Raw genomic sequence first — 20368 nt, forward strand, 5'->3', positions numbered from 1 at the left:
TTGATTAAAGCAAAGTTAAGATCGTTGCAGTGGGCTTATGCAGCGGCGCGCACACTTTGCACGTGTGTATGTGTGCCCTCCCGCGGGAATGGCGCGCGGAAGCATCGAGTTTCCCCGAAACCGCCGCATATACCCGGTCGACAAGTTGCTGTGTGTCCCTCGCGGGGGATACTCGCGAATTAGGCTAAATAGTATGCGAGGAGTTTATTATCGTGTTGCAAGAGATAGGATAACTGCAATCGGCTGTAATTATTTCTGTAATGCTCTGAATAATTCCGGTTATTGCTAAAGATGAAATTTAGAGAAAAGTGATCATTATTAATCAATGATTTATTTTTAAGAACTCGTGAGATGTTTAATTACAAATTTTTTGCTTCAAAGTTTCAGAATTAATGCACGAATATATAGGGTATATTTTACTTTGACTTTATTTTAATTGTAATTGTAATGCTATTTTTGTATTTTAATGTCTGCAAATGGTCGATTTAATTTTCAATCTCTAAATTCCGATAGAGCTCTGTTTTTTCCTTGCTTTGTAATTAATAATGAAAGCATATATATTTATAGATACTTTTCATATATGTATAATTGATAAATAAAAATAGCATCGCGAAATCTCTCAGATGAATAATTATTTTATAATATAATTGCACAAATGCATTGTTGGATTTAAAATTTTTAATATTTTATTTAAAAATTTTATTTATCACATTCATAGAGATACACAAATGTTCGTTATCCATTCCTCGTGAGGTTTTATCGCAATCCCTATCGCAAGCCATGCAAAGATGAGTCACACGCGATATTATACTGTTTATCCTATTCAATGCGGCGTCCCTACCTGTCATGGAAACGATTTCGCTTGAAAAGAAAAACATAAATGGAAAAAAAAAAAAAATAGAAAAATCGCGGATCGTTTGTCTCGCGCATCGCGGGCCGTTGATCTTCGCGGTGCAGGAAGTGATAAGTCAGCGACTGCAGAAACGGCAGCGACGTCACGAAAGATAGAGAAAGAGGGGAAAAGGGAAGCGAATGTGCGAGCGAATGAACGAAGGAAAGAGATAGAGAAAACGAGAAAGCGCGTCGCTGCGGTTGCACACGATTTGTCCCGACTCTCGCGCTTTTTCATCCGTCGGCTTTGTCTCGCTGGATTTGTCTCGCAAGTTATTAGGGATCGTATCTCCCCTTTCTTTGCCGTGCGTCGCACGGCGGAAGTTTTTCGGTGACGGCGTCGAGTCCTTCCGGGGATATAGGACCTGATGTCGCCGAGTCGAGCAATCTGCGCCTATAACGAAAGCAAGTTGTTGCGAGCATATCGGTTCTTAGCGAAAATTTTTTATTCGACTTTATTAAGATTTATCAGTATTAAATATTGAATATTGCATATTAAAACTTGAAATTAAAATTTTTTATCGAGTTTACTTTAAATCAATTGAAAGATGAAAAATTCTTTCCCCGCGCAAGGATTGTAGGATATAACAAGCAGCTGATTTTTTTTTTTTAATGTTATCTGTAACGCATTACTAGCTATTGTATTACGTATCTCGTTCTAATTTAGTTGTTTGAGAAGAATTTTACCCTAGAGTATAATAAACATTCTCTCCTTCCCTTTTCTCTCTCTATCTTTTCACATTTATTACACAGATTTATTGCACACGTGCAATTTTCGCTTCGGCATTTCCGCGTCCTCAATTTGCAGCAACGGGCATCAATTATGGTGAAATACGGCGAATAATTGAGCTCCTCGTCTCGCTCGCGATTTTTTCGCGCGACTCGCATCGTCGTTTTCTAATCGCGAACGAGCGACGCCTGGCGCGCGAGTAATTAGGAATTGTATATCCTCCCCCTCCTCCCCTCTCTCTCTCTCTCTCTCTCGCTTTCCGGGCGCCTGTCTGTGCGCGGAGGCTGCGCCGGTAATTAACGTCCCGGGTGTATAGTAATTTATTAATAACGTACGGGGCTTGCTTAAGCAACGTCCCGCGACGGGACCTCCGGCACAGGCTGCTCCTGGATACGGTACGCGGCGGATCCTTGCGGTAACCTCGCGCAGCGGGTATTAATTAGCGCGGGATCAAGTTGTAATTAAAATAAATCCAAACTATTAAAATGGGATTATTATTAAAACTTATGATAACAGAGCACAGTGCTTGTTTAGTGTATACTTGATAAAATTCTGTCAATCGCGACCGACGATTTTCACTATAATCAATTTTTAATAAGAGGTAGAAAAAAAAATACGGAACAAAATAAGATTTAATAAATAAAGAATATATTTGAAAAATACTAAGAATCAAATCACTTTTTATTACTATTACTAACGTAATCTCTCTTAAAAATATCAAATTAATTTGTTAATTAAGCGAATGTGGAAGTACCCGGTAGAGTCTAACGCGAGAGCGAAAATTATGGAATAATTTATCATATGAGAAATAATGAAATTTATAAAAATAATAAATAAAAAGAAATATTTATACTAAAACGTGATTCACTGAAATTATGATTAAAACAAATGCGAGCACAAACAATAATTTCCGGAATGATGTGATAATGCCTACTACTCGACGAATAAAAAATATTCAATCTTTTCTATGCGAATTATACTGCAGGAGGAACAGTTGTCACAGTAAACCACATTGCCGTGGGCTATTTAAACCGTCGGAAGGGAGGGGAATTAATCTTATTTCTGGTCTGCCACGGTGAACATAAGTCCCTTAATCCGTCACCGACGCGCACCGCCAGCGTCGATTCACGGCAAGGATCTGCAGAGGAAGAGGAGAATAGGAAGGAAAGGGGTAGAGGATGCGTGAGAGAAACCAACGGATCTTCCGCTTTTATGTTCCGGGATATAATATATATATATATACATATGTCCACAGGAAGGCGTCGACGCACGTCGCCGCAACACACCGGCGAGTGTCAAAAGAGCGGGCGCGCTGTAAAAAGCGGGAGAAATCCGAGAACTTCGTCGAGGATTACGACCGACCCGTTGGAGATCACGCCGTGCGATAACTCGCGACGATACCATCGTCCAGCGACGAATAAGATTGAAACATTTGTTGCGATCGTCCGGACGCTTCTAAGCCACCGTCTACGAGTCGATTAACCCTCGACCCGGAAGAAAGAAGCGAGAAAGAGAGGAGAGAGATTAGAGCGCGGGAAAAAGATTCGGGATGTCACCTGGACGAAATATAAAAACTGTACCGGGCATCGTGAAATATGTTATATTTCGTATAACTCTCGCTTCCTTGATTGTCTGACAAGTATATACATATAAACTTTTGTGTTTGTTCGATATGATTTTATCTCGCGATAAGTTTGCGCGTTACCTCGAAGCGATCTTTTGATGATGACAGATCCGAGTGAGAAAAAGCAGAAAACAGATTTACTTTCGATGAATTATATAGGGAGGTTCTTTTCTGCGCAACAAGGCCGCTTGTTGTATTTTATTTAGCCGGCTCGAGTCACTGCATCCGTCGAAGCAACTTAAGGCGGACGAGCCCGCGGCCACCCTGGGACACGACCTCGTATCGCGACAGGAAAATAAAAGTGTCCTGTCGCGAAGGACGCGTTCTCCGGTGTCAGCTTGGAGGATAAATATTAGTAGCGGCGGCCCGGTCACGCGCATATATACGCACACACAGACACATAATACACACACGTAAGAAAGATCCGGCTCAGTTGGCCGTGAAAACTTGAACGACGGCGCGGGGAAGACCGATACGGTGTCGCGAGATCCTCGTGAGAGTAATTCGAAGGAAATATAGCGGTGGAAAATACACGAAGTTTTCCCTGGAAAGTGTATACAGTAATTTAGATGATATAATAGAAGATTTATGTAGCCTTGGATAAAAGAAGTTTGGAAAATAGAAAAATAAGATATGCGATGCAATGAGCTCGTAATTTTTATTCATGACTTGAAGTGATTTACAAGCCGCCTTTGTAATCTCGCATAAGCGATTTTCAGTCGAAAGGATTAATATCGCCTGCGCGTTTAACATGCAGTCGCGTATACACACATACACGCCCGTACAATAAGGGCCTCGCATATCTCTTCGAATACGATTTAAACCACACGGTCGAGGAGAAGACAATCGGGCGATCGGGATCGTGTCTGGACCCACAAAGAGCAACGCGATCATCGCATTCGAGCGGTAGCTCGAGAGATTTCGAACAGGAAGGATGGGGTGGGAGTGAGAAGGGTAGGGCCCGTCGCTTAGCGAGATGCCATCGTTGGAAGAGTGAGCTTAAGGCCTCTTGGTACACCGTGGCGATGAAGGGAGGAGGAAGATACGAGGGGCAATGGGCAGGGCAGAAGGGGGACCAGTTATGGAGAGACCCGTTATGGAGATGAGAGGGCCACCAGACAATGCCTCTCGGGGGCCCGGCCGGGCCCCTTGAATTCATAATCTGTGCCGCGCGTTTATATGGCCGCGCACAATGATCCAAATATGTTTTCTGTGTAACAAAACGCTCCTTTAAATGTTTATCATCAATTTCAATATTATCTGATGCGGGTGGCGTTCGGCCCTCAGGAGTAGCAGATCTCTCGTCACGGGTGGCAGAGAAAAAGAGACAGAGAGAGAGAGAGAGAGAGAGAGAGAGAGATGGCTCCCGGATTTTTCACCGCCTACCGCAGACTCGTTTTCTCTTCATGAGCACGCTACTTAATTTGTTAAGGTCCCGCTCGTGTCGTTATGATGTTGCTGCGCGATACCGATTTCGAATAAAATCGTATCTACCGAGCATCGGTCCGGTTGAATGACGAATGATACCTGGGCTTTTTTGTTGCCCACCGCAAACCAAGATTGCTTTAATTTAAAGGGGGATCGTCGATTCTTACTTCTACTGCTTCCATATCGAATATCATACAAGAACGCGCCTTACGATTCCATAATTGCTCCATAAAACGTATTGATACGTATTTCAAAAAGCGAAAATTTATAATAATATTTGAAATAATCAAGAAAGACAGGTTTTTTAGCCGTACATATTAATAAAAATAAGTATGAATAATATAATAATAATATGATTATAATCCATTCTATAAATAAGTGTAAAACTCATAAAAGGTATTAAATCAAATACAACGTTCTACAATAGTATAGTATATAAAGTACACATGCTAACATTGCGTTAAAAGTAATCGCTTGGTACAACACGCAGACAGTAAATATAATATGTAAAGTGCTATTTTTTTCCATTTTTTTTTTTGCCAATCTCACATTTTTTGTTATTACGGATACGACGTAGAGCATGTCACCGCCGCGTGATATCCAATATCGATAGAGACCGCGGATTAAAACGAGAGAGCTGGCGGTAGGAAAAAGTGACGACGGATCGTTGAAATTGAAAAGTCGCTGGGTACGATTCGCTCTAATTCATTCGTAACTTCTCCATCCGACAGAAAAAACGGGAAAACTCGTCGTCGATTCTGTCGAATAAATTCAGAATGATGGGTAAACGAATTTATCACGTACTGGATTCATATGCATCGAGGCGATACAGATGCATGCAAAAATTATGAAACTCGTAACGTTGTGTAAGTATAAGATTTCTCTCTTTCCAAAAATAGAGGCGCATGCAATAATCGATCCCATTCACTTTGGAAGTGATATATAAATGAAATGCTGAATCTCTCTGATGTTAATAAATCTTGATGCTAGCCAGAGGGATGCAATACGTTTGAAAAACTGTGACTTATCGTGATTTTATTATCCTAAGAAGGATTTGCTAAACGCGTCGCGCGTTTCACGTGTCTCCGCTATATAAGCCACTCCGAGTTGACGGTGGTCGTTAACGTGGTGGAGCACGTGATGTAAAAAGAATAAAGTTCGCGAGAGGAGAGCAACGCATTTACGGTTCGGAGCGCTCTTAGAATAGCGTACGAAGGAGGGGGAGGGGGAAGGGGGGAGAAAAAAAAGGGTACGGGCGGCCAGGAATGACGGACGTTTCGCATTGCCGCGATAATATCCCCGGTGTCTCGTGATTAATGCAGGCGCGCGGTGGAAAAGGACGGCGAGGGGAGGGGGAAGGGGCGTCGCACGCCCGGGATCGACTCGCGATCCAGAAAAAGCGGCTGCACGGGGCGGGAAGAATAATGGCATCGCGCGCTGATGACTTCTTTCGAGGCGAGTGGCGGCGTGGCGCGGCGTCGCGACGACCCGCGGACTCTTTCTCTTTTTCCTTCCTCCATTCTTCCCTTGCGGGGAAGGTCGAGCGCGACTCGCCGAACAATACGCGACAATACGGGAGGGCGTAAAGGCCATGTTATATTGTACGTCCGGGATTTGGGCGCAGATTGGAAGCGCTGGAAGGTTGAAACTGAGCATCGGCATTTGGCATCGTTTTTCTGATACCGCGCTTTTCATTTCTTCGCGAAAGTGGAACGATACGCTCTAAATAATGTTGAAATTATATATATATATATATATATATTTCTAAGGAAATAGATTTCTTAATTAATCAGTTTTTAATCGTTACAGTTCCACGTAGGAACCAGAGTAACCACATCTCGATTTTTTATTGTTTATTTTTTTTTTATTAAGGATATATACTCGCGGACAGAGTTTATAGCGAAGGTTTTCATGAATGACCCGATCTGAAATCATTTTACGCTGGTATTATTCAATCGTCACGCGCGATTCGATTTTAGTGGCGAGGATGTTTCGCGTGTATTCATTTGATTGCATGTGCACTTCGCGTCCGCGAAGCGTGACACGGTTCGTCGAGTACGGTGTTGGTAAACGTTGTTGCCGCGAATCAACTATAACGCGGAAGATAAAAACGATGTATACGTTGGTTTCACATGGCTTCATCTTTTATATTTTTTTATACCCGGGCACGAACCTTTCAAAGTTCCACATTTCGATTTGCGGTCTCTAAAAGCGCACCACGTGCGAAATACGAGGCAGGTTTCGAAGTCACGTGCCATTTGCGATCGTGTGTTTTGTCGCGTTATCTCTGCGTAACTATATATTCTGCCATGGTATAAAATACATCTGTTGAGAAATATGCTTTTTTTTTTTTTTTTAAAGTTGATTCACAAGATTTCGATGACATTAGAAGAGACAATGACAATGTTAATATTCACATTTATTTTGCACGATGATTAATCGTCCATTCGAATATATGAATGGTATTATTAAGTCGATTATTCTAACAAGTGCACATAAAAATGATAAATTATATTTGCGTTTATTATATTTTTTTTTATATTAAAATTTACTTATATACACATATCAATTTTATAAAACACATGAGAAAGAATTAAAAGTGAGAAGTTTATCGGGATGGTGGAATATTCCAATAAATAGTAAATTACATTTTCATACGCGAAAGTAGCCGAATGAAATTCCCAGCCATGCGCTTTTTGATATTCATGAAATTTTCTGCTTATCTCGCGTATCAGTAATTGTTTTCGTTCGCCGGAATAGTCTAAAGTCGCTGCTTGGAATTTCGAAGTATAATATAGTCTCTTCTTGAATAAAATATTTATTCTAAATGTATCTCGTCGATTCTCCCGAGCGTGCGCGTCGACCGCATCTTCTTCGTTTAAGATTTACTGCAAAAATATGCGCGAAGAACTTTTCCCAGTCCATTATAATTTTATACATTATACGTTTAAAATTCGATTTACATGCGATAATAAATAAGGTTTGCACAGATCGGGTTGAAAGAGATTCAACAATTTTTAAAAGTATTTGTCGTTCTCGATTGTATTATCAGCATTGAAATATCTCGCGTATAAACGTCAAGCTGGGCGAGCTCTGGGTTATCTCTTCGAGAACCGAGTACTCGAACCGGGATTATCTCCTTGGGAGCCGCAATCATTGATGCGAAGTCCGCGCGGAGGGCGAGAGAGTGAGAGAGAGAGAGAGGGACGCGTGGAAGAGGGGAAACTATTTGCACATCACTCAAAGGAGTCGGCGCCGCATCAAGATCTTCCGATCCTTCGCCGTTCGCAGCCTCATGCCGTGAAAAGCAATTTACACTGCCCTCCGGACTTCAGATTACTTTTGAATGCTGAAGAGGAGGCACACGCGCGCACGTATCCTTTCCCGCCGTCAACTGCCACGATAATGAAATCCCGGGCGATTTTCAAGTGCGATTGTTTGCGCTAACAAGGCACGATTAATTTCCTTTTAGCGAAAGAATTTTTTTTTTCCGCGCGCCATTTTCGTTGAGCACTACTTATCGAATTTGCGTACTTGAATTAAATGATTTAATTTTATTGGCTAATGAGAAGAAAAGAAAGATACTTGCGAGGGAGTAATACTGCGACGTCTTATCAAATTTGATAAGAATTGTTGCGACAAATTTGAATATATATGTCATATACTACTTTAGGATACGAAAAAGATCAATCATTTGAAGTAAAAGTGGTCTAGTCGAGTTTTTGAAAAATTGATATCGAAACGGAAGATGATATTACCAAGATCGATTTTTTGTCGCAATATTCGCGGTCTTATGATAATTGTGTACTGGAAGAATAAAATCATTCCTCCTTCCGTCCTCGCGTGTGCGATCGACATGGACGACGATCGTGGCGGTTTACTGATCCGCGCAATTTTCAGGGAAATTTATTTTATCCCCGTCATTATTCGTTATTAGAAGCTGTCACTGGACGGCGAATTGGAACGACCGTAATTGGCATAATTCCTTAACGTGCACAGGATCTCTCGGCTAGTCACACAGTGCAGCGTAACCATGGGAAGGCAGCACGAAGGTTTGGAGGTCGATTGTGCGACCCGGGCTCGTGTGTGCCCGTGCTGCGTTTCGTGCTTTCCTGTTATATACGACCCCGCCGCTCTGCATTTTAAGCTGCACTTAAGCTCGTTTTAACAGTCTCCCGCCTCGAGTAACTTTAATTGTCGAGACAATAAACGTGCGAATTGTTGCGAACAATGTCTTGCTTCGATTGAGCACGTTCTGATGACGTAGTTTCTTTTAAGCAGTTTCGTTACTTTAGTTTACTTTTAACTAACTAAACAGAATTGTGTTTTAAAAATTACATACTTTTTCAATTGAAAAATTAGCCCTATGCGCGTTTAATTAGACAAATATATATATATATATATATATTTTAATATTAATTTATATATATATTAATATTATTAATTAATATTAAATTCAAGATTCTTTTTGTCATACTATATATATATATATATATATATATATATATATATATATATATACATAGTATGACAAAAAAGAATCTTGATATTAATATTAATTAATACGATTCTTTTCTCTTTCATTGCATGCGACATAATGAGAAGGTACTGTAGGTTTATGTAACTCGCTTTCAAGCTTGTATGCGATTTGCACAAGAAATCGTTTGATTGGCACAGCGGGACGCTTCGATATCGGCGACACCACGGTGGAGTATTAATGCACGCGGTGAATTGGGTCGGCATAATTGCTATAATTGTCCGGTATGCGGAATCGGTTACTGAATGCGCGTACGTGCGCCAGCGTGAGCCTACGTGAAATAGAATACGGTCTCTCTCTCTATCTATCTATCTATCTATCTATCTATCTCCATCTCGCTACTTCTCTTTCTCTCCGTAACGCATTGATCGCACGCTCGCATGATGTGCTCGATAGAACGGAAAGCCGGACATTCGCGGAAACAAAGCTCCCAGTATGCACAAAGCGACGCGTAATTGGATGCCGATAATGCCTGTTGATGTCACTGATGTTTGACGATTACAGACTAATCCGACTATGTGAATATCAATAGCTGATGTCATAAAGCAGAGCTAGTCGGCATATCTTTGTTATTGTTATCATTACATTTTATTATTATCATTATTTTATTATATATATATATATATATATATATATATATATATATATTATAATTATTTTTATTTCATAAAATTATTTATCATATTAATGGTCTGCTGAACGTTATTGCATATGAAAAGTACGAAGGCAAAATTAATTATTGAAATATCGCATGTGACTTTGAATGTAACTGGCTTATTAAAATTCTTTTATAACAAAATAACACTGTTGGAAATATATATTTCATTTTTTTTTAATTCAAGAATAGGGATTTGACATATGTACATTATATATGTATGCCATACTAGTTTTTCAATGTATAGTAAATTTTAATTTTTCTTCAAATTCATAAAATTATTATCTAAAATTCTAGATATATATATATAATATAATTCGCCAAAAATGCAGTTTTGTAATTTTATCTGCGAGAGTGATATATTTAGCGACAAATTGGAAAAGATTTTTTCTTTGGCAAATTTTCTTAATCTTAACAAATGATCATAGGATGCATTGCAGCTGTATATATGGATGTGTCTTGTTTCCGGAAAAACTATCACGCAATGCGAGAGAGAAAGAGGGCAAAGAGAAATGCCATCGCTGTCACCACTTCGCTGTTACGGCTGAAAATTCGTATCCCACGTGCGCGTCCAATGTGAAATGGAGAACCGTACATTGCGCGAGTTTACTGCCATACGTGTCCCGATCCGATTTCCTTTTATCGGTCGTCGACCACGGATTCGCGTCGTGACGAACGTACGGCAACCAATCGAGAATAACAAGCAATTTCGGGCAACGTAACTAGCTCCAGAGTTCATCCCGATTGCGTAGCGTGTTTTCGCGGGGGAGATGTATAAACGCCTAATAAAAACAAGAAAAGAAAAAAGGCGAGACCGAAGACATACGGACACGTTCGTGCTCAATCAAAAAAAAGAAAATTGGCAAGAAAAATATCAGAAATAAATTATAATATACAACGCGTATAACAGAATTATATAAGAATGAAAAATGAAAAGAGAAAACGAATACAGATATGAATGATAAAATGTATACTGTAAAGTTTAGGCCAAAGAAATTAATTTTTTTGTAAAAAGAATACAGATTGATTCGAAATAAGTGAATAATTCTCGATAGTTTTTTTTTTTATAATAAGATTGCGCCAACTCTATATATAAAAATGTTCAGGACCTACGCGTGATAGCTCTGCGCTTCCGCAAAATTGATGATGCATGTTGATCGTGCAATGTTCGATGGAAGGAAAGGATTGAATGCTCTCGCTGGTAAGCGAGAGTGTCGAAGGAGGGTTGAGGGAAAATCGGGAGGAAGATAGTGGAATATATCGGAAGGAGTGCAGTAGACTTGCGGGTGGGGGAAGGTCTGACTTTTCGATCGCTCATGTCTTGGGAAAGTGATCGCGGGCGGAAAGGGTGTCCGCGGGGAGAGGATGAAAAAAATATGTTCTCCGCTTCTGACGGCGGAGCGGAAATTGAAGAAGTTACGCGCGTGCAAGAGAGAAAGAGAGAGAGAGAGAGAGAGAGAGACAGGTTCGCAAATTATTTATTACTCCATCGTTTCGCGCGAATTCGCGCGTGTTTCGGAGCCGAGACAAGGCGCCGCACGAGTCCTTCCCGTGTAATTTTTCACGGCGCGATCGATGATAACGCGATCCGCGGTTCCGATAGACGATGTCGCAAGGAATTTTTCCTTTGCGAGGAAATTCCACCGCGGCGAGCCTCGGAATTTTGCAATAATAACGAGGCGAGACGAAATTTAAGACGTTATTGAATTAATATCGATATCTAATATATTTTTAATAAGAAAAGATCGATGACGAATTTTTCAAATAATGCGATGGTAGTATTTTTATATATAATATTTTGTACAAAAATACGTACTTCGTTATCTTCGTAAGAATTTCGAATCGAGTGATTGCTGCTCACGAGTCAGGAATTTTCTAGAGATAGAGTATATTTCTTCGCTATATTGTCGCGCAATAAAGTATGGCTCAATAACGTGGCTACGAGAGATACGAGAGGCATCTAACTATGGACGCATGCGTCTCTCTTTCAATTTTTCATCAGAACGTTCAACTTGGGAGCAATACCATCTCGTCTAAGGTTCAAAGCCTTGTCGTCGCCGGTGGTAAAGGCCTTTCTCGTGCAAGAATTCGAATCCTTCGTCAGAGAGACGGTCCTCTTACCTTTGAGTAACCGCATACCGTCCGCAGGCAGTCGCGCCACGAAAAGAACTCGGACTGCGCGACACATGGCCGTAAACCAGCCGAAAATATAAATGAATTACTCGCAGTCGTAAAAATGCAGTCGCATATAATTAATGACGAAATAAAAATGACTCAACTGCCGGCAATAACCAACTAATAGGTTGGTGCGAATGAAATGTCGGATTCTTAAGTGAATATATTAAACTGCATATCTTTTTCCAAAAGCTGTTTATTTAATCAAAATATGCTCCATTTACTTCAATACACTTTTCCCAACGAGATTTTAATACATAGATGCCTGTCTTGAAGAAATTCTGATCTTTAGAATCAATGAACTCTGATATGGCATTTTTCAGACTGTCTTCATTTTCGTACTGTTTAGCCCGTAAAAACAGTTCTAAATGTTTAAATAAATGAAAGTCGGTTGGCGAAAGATCCGGTGAATAAGGTGGGTGCTGCAAAATTTCATATTTTAATTCATTTAATTTCGCAATTGTTTTGTACGATATATGCGGCCGAGCATTGTCGTGGAGAAATATTGGGCCATGCCGATTAACAAGTGATGGGCGTATAATTTTCAATTTTTCATGCATTTCTTCAATGTACTGGCAATACTTTTCGGCTGTAATTGTCATTCCAGTTCGAAGGAATGAGTAGTGTATTACTCCAGTCACATTCCACCAAACTGTGATTAAAATTTTCCGTTGATGAAGTGATGGCCGTGGAGTATGAGCACAAGCCTCATCCCTATCAAGCCACCGAGCATACCTTTTCCTATTGTCGTAAAGAACCCATTTTTCATCACAAGTAATGATCCGATCGAAAAATGGATCTCGATTAAATCGGGTTAGCAATGATGAGCATACGTTCAAGCGATCCAGCTTATTTCGCTCGGTTAGTTCGTGCGGTATCCACTTATCCATTTTTTCACCTTGCCAATTTCAGAAAGATGTCGCAATATTGTTGTATGGTCAACTTCCATTCTGGCAGCAAGTTCCCTTGAAGAAACAGTTGGATTCGTTTCCACCAATGCTTTCAGAGCATCATTTTTCACAGACGTTTCGGGTCTTCCACGCGGTTCATTTTGCAGGGAAAAATCACCAGACCGAAATTTTTCAAACCAACGCTGCACTTTTCGATCGTTCACAGTATTCTCCCCAAACGCCTGGTTTATATTGTGTGCAGCTTTTGCAGCATTATTACCAAGTTTATACTCATATAAGAAAATTACACGAATATCGGTTGAATTCATATCGGTGCAAAATTCAAAACAAATAACAAAAGGAAACACTTTTGAGAAAATCTTCTTTGCTAAAATGTGACTCTGGCAATGGACAGTACGACTATAAACCAGGTTATGTCAAAACAAAAGCATAACAAAAACAGGGAGACAAACGTTCACATTTAAAGAAAATCCGACATTTCATACGCACCAACCTAATAATTAATTCCGTTTTTTATTTTTGTAAAATAAAAAATATGGATATTACGTTATGTGCATTTAATTGAATTTACAATAATATTATATAATTTAAGTGTTCATTTATGAATTCAGTTATTAATTCAGTATTTTAGCGTTTTTATTTCTTTCATTGTTAATTTTTAATATTACATTTTCCATTTAAATATTAAGGAGATATTAAAAAAATATAAATTTTTAATTGATCAATTTAAATACGTCGCACAAAATTAATATTGTTATTTGGCAAATAAGTTTAACTATTTAATATAAATCTTTGCTTGTTGAATTCCTGTAAAAATATCGTGGGCCATTCGTAAAAGTTCGAAATGTCTAATTCATCGTAAACATGATGCTTTAGTCTCAGCTCTTCATTCATTTCTCACTCTTCTCTGAGACAATGAGATATTTTCGCGCGTCCATCTTACTGAAACTAACGCGAGTCGACATAGCCGTTCTCCTATTCTCCTGTCCTTCGCGCCACATTTTGACGGCCGCAAAGGCGACGTAGCGCGGCCCAGGTGTGAGAACGTCAGTCGAGGGAAAAAAAAAACAGGCGAAGAATAAGGGACAAGGATGTGAGGGGTATATCTGGTATATCGGGTGGTGGAGGGTGACGTCGTAACACGCGTGACTCGTCGGGAATCACGCAGCACGCGCAGGTACGCGGTCTAAATGAAATTTTAATAAAGCCACGCTGGAAGAGCCGCGCAGGCCTGAGGGGGAGTGGATTCTCACAATGGAACAAAAGTCGTCCGAAAGGCGTCGGCGCGCTTCTTCTTTCGAGCAGAAGCAGCAACCGCGCCGCGATAATTATATCGAGGCGACGGCACGGAATTCTCGCCAGAAAAACTTGTCTTCGCCCCTTAAAGGACCGAGAAACGCTCGCTCGCAATCGCCTAACTAAAGGCGAATTTACACGCTTCGCTCCCGATGATTACCACGGATGAATCATCCAAAATAAATTGGATGAACGCGTTTTTGTTCGAATGTATCGCGCTAAAAGTGGGCTACTCGATTCCGCGGTCGATCCGATGCGGGCGTGCGCGTATTTTTTCAAAAAAAGTTTTACACGCGAGAGAAAGGACGGCGGCAGACTTTCCCTGTATATACATAATTTGTATAATAATTCAATTATATATTTGTATAATAATTCAATTATATAATCCTATATAGACAAGAGTGCATACTATATGCATACGCATAGCTATATCGAGTTTGTACATCTCTGAAACGTCAACTATAAACTCTCAATTCTCGACTGAGTAAACTGTCGGTTCTCTCAGCTCTGAATTCTCAGCTTCCAACTTGAAGCTCTCTCTCTCTCATCCCGTGTTTCATAACTCCGTAATTTCTCACTTCGAACGCGAAACTCGCAATTTGTGTTGTTATTGCGTGTGATCAGTGCAATAAAGAAGCTCGATTGAGAAATCCGCGCGTCCGATAGTACTAGTATCTCATGCAAATAGTCTCCACAATTCCCGTCGGAAATGAGATAAAATCCTGCAGCTTACTTTTTATTGCAGCACACACTTTACTCCGATATCGCTTGAAGCGAACGAAAATGTAGAACGGCATTGTTTATCTTATCGTTTACATACACAAACACAATGATCTTTTTCGAAAGTAATGTTTACGCGATTTGTTTTGTTTTGCATTTCTAACATTTTTCAATGATTCCTTCGATCCATATCGAGAGTCTACCGTGTAAATTTGTCTTAACTTTTGCATCCACAGGCTTCCCTTTTGTCTCCTTTGCAACGGGGAGAGCGCGTGTAGTCGTCTCGGTTCGACGATCGTCGTAGCCAACGAGAAACTCGATCGGCGAGGGAAAAGGCGAAGCAGGCGCGGCGCCGCTTGTTTTTGCAACGGCAACGGCCGTTTCTTCTTTGTAAGACGATAGAATGGCATTCTAATATCGGCATCGTGCAAGAAACTGCGCGCGCGATAAAAAGACCGATGGTATTCGGGACAAAGCGGCCGAGCGTTAGGAAATTAGCAAAAATTTTTAAGTCACCGCTATTTTGATTATCCAGCATCGAGATTATTCAGCAGTTTGTTTCTTCTTTATTAAGAGTATGGAGAAGTAAAATACTTGGAGAGCGCGTAAACCGCTTAACATGTTTTTAAACGTAATAATTAATATTTACGAGGCTTAGCCATTCAACTTTTATTGTCCAAATTTATGGCAGAGTGAAAGCAAGTTGTTTATCGCATCTTCTTGCTGGCACTTTTTAAGAAACATTCCAAGACTTGTAGTCGAGCATATCTCGTAAAAAATTTTGATTTAAAATAATAATAATCTGGTGAATATTTTTGCATGTTATATCGATACTTGCATAAAATTTTGCAGTAAACGTAAAATGTATAGGCGTTTCACGTATTGTCTTAGAGAGACTTCCTATCTAAGACAAAGAACGTTTTCGAATCATTAAAGCCCGAGAAAAATAAATCTTAAAGTCGAAGATGAAGATAAATTCACATTGGGTTGCTAAATTAGAAAAAAACGGGTAGTGAGTAGCTAAAATCTTAGACCACATTTTGCTCGCAAAGGAGAGAAGAAAAAATCGTTGGCACTGTAATTTTAGTGGTGATACTAACTCGGCATATAAATCACGAAAAAAAGAACTTGGCGATTTAAATGCCAAGTTAACGCTGCCGGGCCGAGCTTAGAGTGTTAATCGTAGCGGCGGGTGAAAAGTGGAGCGAATTAGCGTGGAGAGGAAAAAGAGAAAACGTAGCTGTGTTTCGCGCGTCGCCGGCGGCGATGGCGGATAATAAATTAATATTTTCACGCGAGAGATCGCAGGACCATTGCCAGTCGCCCTTGACGTCGGTTAACTGTAAATGCGAATAGTCACGCATGGGAAAGGCGAAACGCCGGTCTCACGATCGCCGTTGCGAGAGGAGATCGATTATTATTACAAGAGATGTTATATCCAATTTCGCGTCATTCACGCGCGAAACGGAATGAGAAACACAGCGTTCCCGAACGCTAATATTATCAGTCGCACAAATTATAGTGCTCGTCTATTTATTTACGACCAATCAGTTGATTAACTGTTAACGATAACGGCTTCGCGGATATATTTAATACGAACAGGATGAAATAATGACGCCGGCGATGACGCGTTTCCGCCGCTCTGACAGGCGATGCCGATGAGGCGCCTTGCTTGCTTAAAGAAAAAAAAAACAAATCGCCTTCCGCGTACGTTGTAAGATTGAAAGAAAAAATTGGCCGACTGCGAGTGTCGATGAACTGCGTTCACGTCGCGATTCGTTAAGTAAAGGATGTTACATGTGTATGATGCGCGCGAGTGCATGCGCGACACGTCGTTCGATATTAGAATTTTCGACGAATATTCGTCGAATATGTCAAGCAATATTAATCCATTCGTTATGAAGCTCCAATATTGGAATATCCGATATTGTCGATATTACTTCCCTATAATAAAAACTCGAGAATTATTGGCAGCGGATTTTTTTGTGTCTTCTCATTTATTACTCGCATCAAAAATCATATGTGCTAAAAAATGTATACAATGATAAACTACGCATGAGCAAAATTTTTTTCATTCTCAATTCTAATGGATCTTCTCCCCTTTTAAAAGAATACCTTCATCGCAACGATCGATCTAACTTTCGGACGCCGCGAGTGCAAGCGGGTGTGTTGTGAAAGCATCTCTCGCCAACCGACGTGACGATGCATTATACTTTATGGCACTGCTGCTGGCACGGATTTTAACGTTAAGTCGTCGCTTGTTCTAGGACCGGCACGTGAAGGACACCAGCAGGGATCCGCAAATGGATTCGAGCCAGGATTACCGGCTGTTACTGGGTTACGAGAACAAGACGCACACAGTGCTACGTTTCAGTAGGCGATACGACACATGCGACCCGCGGGACTTGAAGATCACGGTGGGTGATGCGATTTATTCAGCTCGAAAGGCGCAGGACAATCTTCTGCGGAGCGCACACAAAGCACGCGAGATTTACTTGTCGCGCTTATCTTGCAGTATTTTTTGCCGTGATAAATGCATTTGTGTATTCCTCGGAGAAAGATTAACGCGGCATTCACACTTAGACACGAAATAATTCAAAGAAATTTATTTCTACGAATATAAATGTTATATTAATCTTTTCATTAGAGCAGATAGACTTGTTACAAATGAACATCTTAGTATATTTAGAAAAAAATAATAGAGAAAACTTTCTTCCTTATATATCCAAGTTTAAAAGATAAATTTTTATTCGTGAAATTAAACCAGAAAACCTAATTATTATTCTATTAAATTAAATCTGCATAGTTTTTTTTTTCTATATAAATATTTATTTATATATTTGAAATTAGTCGAAAAAGTTATACGCATCGGTTTTTCGAAGCATATAAAAATGTTGAATACAAAGGTATTAATTACCGCATTCAATTATTACGTCCACGGTTGTAAAAAAAAAAAATGCTGCGAATGTTTGCGTTGCCGAGCCGCGGACTCGGGAATGAAATTCGGCGGCTCGTTATCGCAATTTTGCCGCGCGGTATATTCCGTTACCCTCCCCCATTGTAGGATCAGTCCGACCTACTTCTTTATTTCGCCGGTAATTAACTCGGAAATAGATTGCGCGATAGAGCCGTCCCGCGCCGCTCGACGGTGCACGGTACCGGCTTAACCCGAAGAAAAGAGATTACGCGAGTGTTGCGATCTGCTTTAAGCCGCGCAACATGAAATTTATGGCAACCGACGAGGCCGCCAAGATCTAAATTCTAAATCCTCACGCCCGTTATTGCGGTTACAGGCGCTCGCTTAATAGCGTCATTGATACGCAGTTATGTTCCTCGGTAATCCGCGACCGGCGAAAATAAAAGCTTCTCGCTCGCGCTTCTAAAGCGCTGGATGGAGAAAAACTACTGGGTGCAAACTTGCGACTAGAATTTTTCGCTTTGTCCACACCTAAATTTGTCGAGCGAGTTTTACAAGACACGTTCCCAGGGAGGATAAAGGGAAGCAATAACGCAGTATTTGTTGCACGCGGTTATAAAGATAGAAGTGTTGCTGTAAAAAAAGAAAAATTGTACACTTTTAACTCTGGAGTTTGCGATCGCGTATCTTTAACCCTCTTTAAAACAGGCAGATCTCTGAGAAGGAAATTTTAACATTGCGTCATTCTGTCGCTTCAGAATTTCGTGCAAATGTGTTTTAGCATGTGTGCAATCCCTTTGTATGAACGGAAAAGTACGATAGAAATATTGGTTTCGTAACACATTTTGTTTGCTTTCAATATAAAAGAAATATACACAGCAAAACTTTTACAAAAAATACTTTTACAAAAAGTATTACTGTATATTTTTTTTTAAACGTTTATATTTTTAAAACATTAATGATTCCGACATGCGCGTGTAATTTTTCTCATTAATTATTTTTCCAAATAAACAAAAAAAACTTACCCGACGTCTTTCGCAAAGATAGACATATATAAGTGAAAAAAAGTGTTGATTAAATTTTTTTCAAGCACATGTTATTTAAAAAATACAGTTATTCAAAAAATAAAAGTAGGAATTTTTTTGCTCGTAATCGACGTCCTTCTCGTTTATGTACTTATTAACCCCTATTATCGTCATCACTTGTGCGAAATCTCGTGGCGCGTTATCGACAATCAGCGGTTAACACACAATCGTCGGGGTTCGATTTTCCACCTGATCGTATTATTATCGCGCATCAATTTCGGGCGAGCTCGTTGCGATGCGATCTCATCGTCTGCCAGCGCGTGCATAATTCGCTGCAAGCCACCTCGCTATCGAGGTTATTGCCGCTCGATGCCACGTGGATAAACGGCCTACGTGTTCGTAAATATTCGCTCGCGGTAAATCGAATTCCCCCGCGTTACGTAACGTCGAATTAAGCGTTATTTTCAGTTAATGGATTATCAGTAATATAAAGAGAAGCATCCCTTTTTCAATATCTATTAAGGGATCATTTTTCTCACTTTACGCTGCGTACCATTTATTTTCCATTATTTACCATTTATTTATATTATATTATGCAACAGAATAACAAAGAATAATTAATCCATCAGCATCATTTATATAAGGCTCACACCGGATTACATTAAAACACGCATTTATTACTTTTACTTCAAAAACATTTGACGTAAACATATTGTGTAACGTTAAATATATCTCGATTATAAAAAGCGAATTATTAATGATCAAAGAGTCAAAGAAAATTTTATAATATAATCAATTGTATACTTATTTATTATTATAAATATATTATTATTTTAATTATTTCCAATATATAAAATAAATTGCATTATTTATTATTAAAAATGTTATAATATACAAAGAGAGAGAGAGGGGAGGTAGTTTTCATAAAAAGTTCTTGATAGTATAGATGATTAAAATTTCAAAGTTCAAAGTAATCGAGGCGATTGGCTGACCAATCGCGTTGTCCGTCGATCTGTGCCAAGATCTTCCTCACTCCGGGAATGCTCGAGAAATTCTTCGCCGTCATCTCGAATGTTGTTTCTCCACAAAGAGAGATAAAGACAGAGAACGTACGAAAACAATGATGCCGCCTTTCCTCCGACGAGGATGTTCTCTGGCGAGAATTGTCTGACTGGTTGAGTCATCGAAATACTGCGAAAATAAAAGCGGTCCGCGCGATTCCATCGCTACGAAAAACGACCGAGTCAGCAGGGCCCCTCTCTCGGGGCCCCTTATCTGATCGCACGACATATCGATATCCGATATAATATTTTTGCGCCGTGTCGTGTTTCTCTCTCCGCCGAGAGCGAATGTAATGCATGGATGCAGCGTGTTACAAGGCGATACAGTCTCGCCCTTGATGAGATCTCAAGAGGAAAAAAAAGGGGGAGGGGTGGGGAGTAGAGCGAAAACTCGCATG

The 20368-nt window shown here is 40.0% G+C and overlaps 1 protein-coding gene across 1 annotated transcript in view; it reads left to right on the top strand.

The window, feature by feature from the left end:
• Positions 1-20368, top strand: part of LOC126851393 (MOXD1 homolog 2) — a 181914-nt gene that overhangs the window by 119527 nt on the left and 42019 nt on the right. The window contains exon 3 of the mRNA XM_050595313.1: positions 17235-17384. Coding sequence (XP_050451270.1) covers positions 17235-17384 — 150 coding nt within the window. The remainder of the gene's footprint in view (positions 1-17234; positions 17385-20368) is intronic.

This window comes from Cataglyphis hispanica, chromosome 8 (genome assembly GCF_021464435.1).
Source record: "Cataglyphis hispanica isolate Lineage 1 chromosome 8, ULB_Chis1_1.0, whole genome shotgun sequence".
Lineage (NCBI taxonomy): Eukaryota > Metazoa > Arthropoda > Insecta > Hymenoptera > Formicidae > Cataglyphis > Cataglyphis hispanica.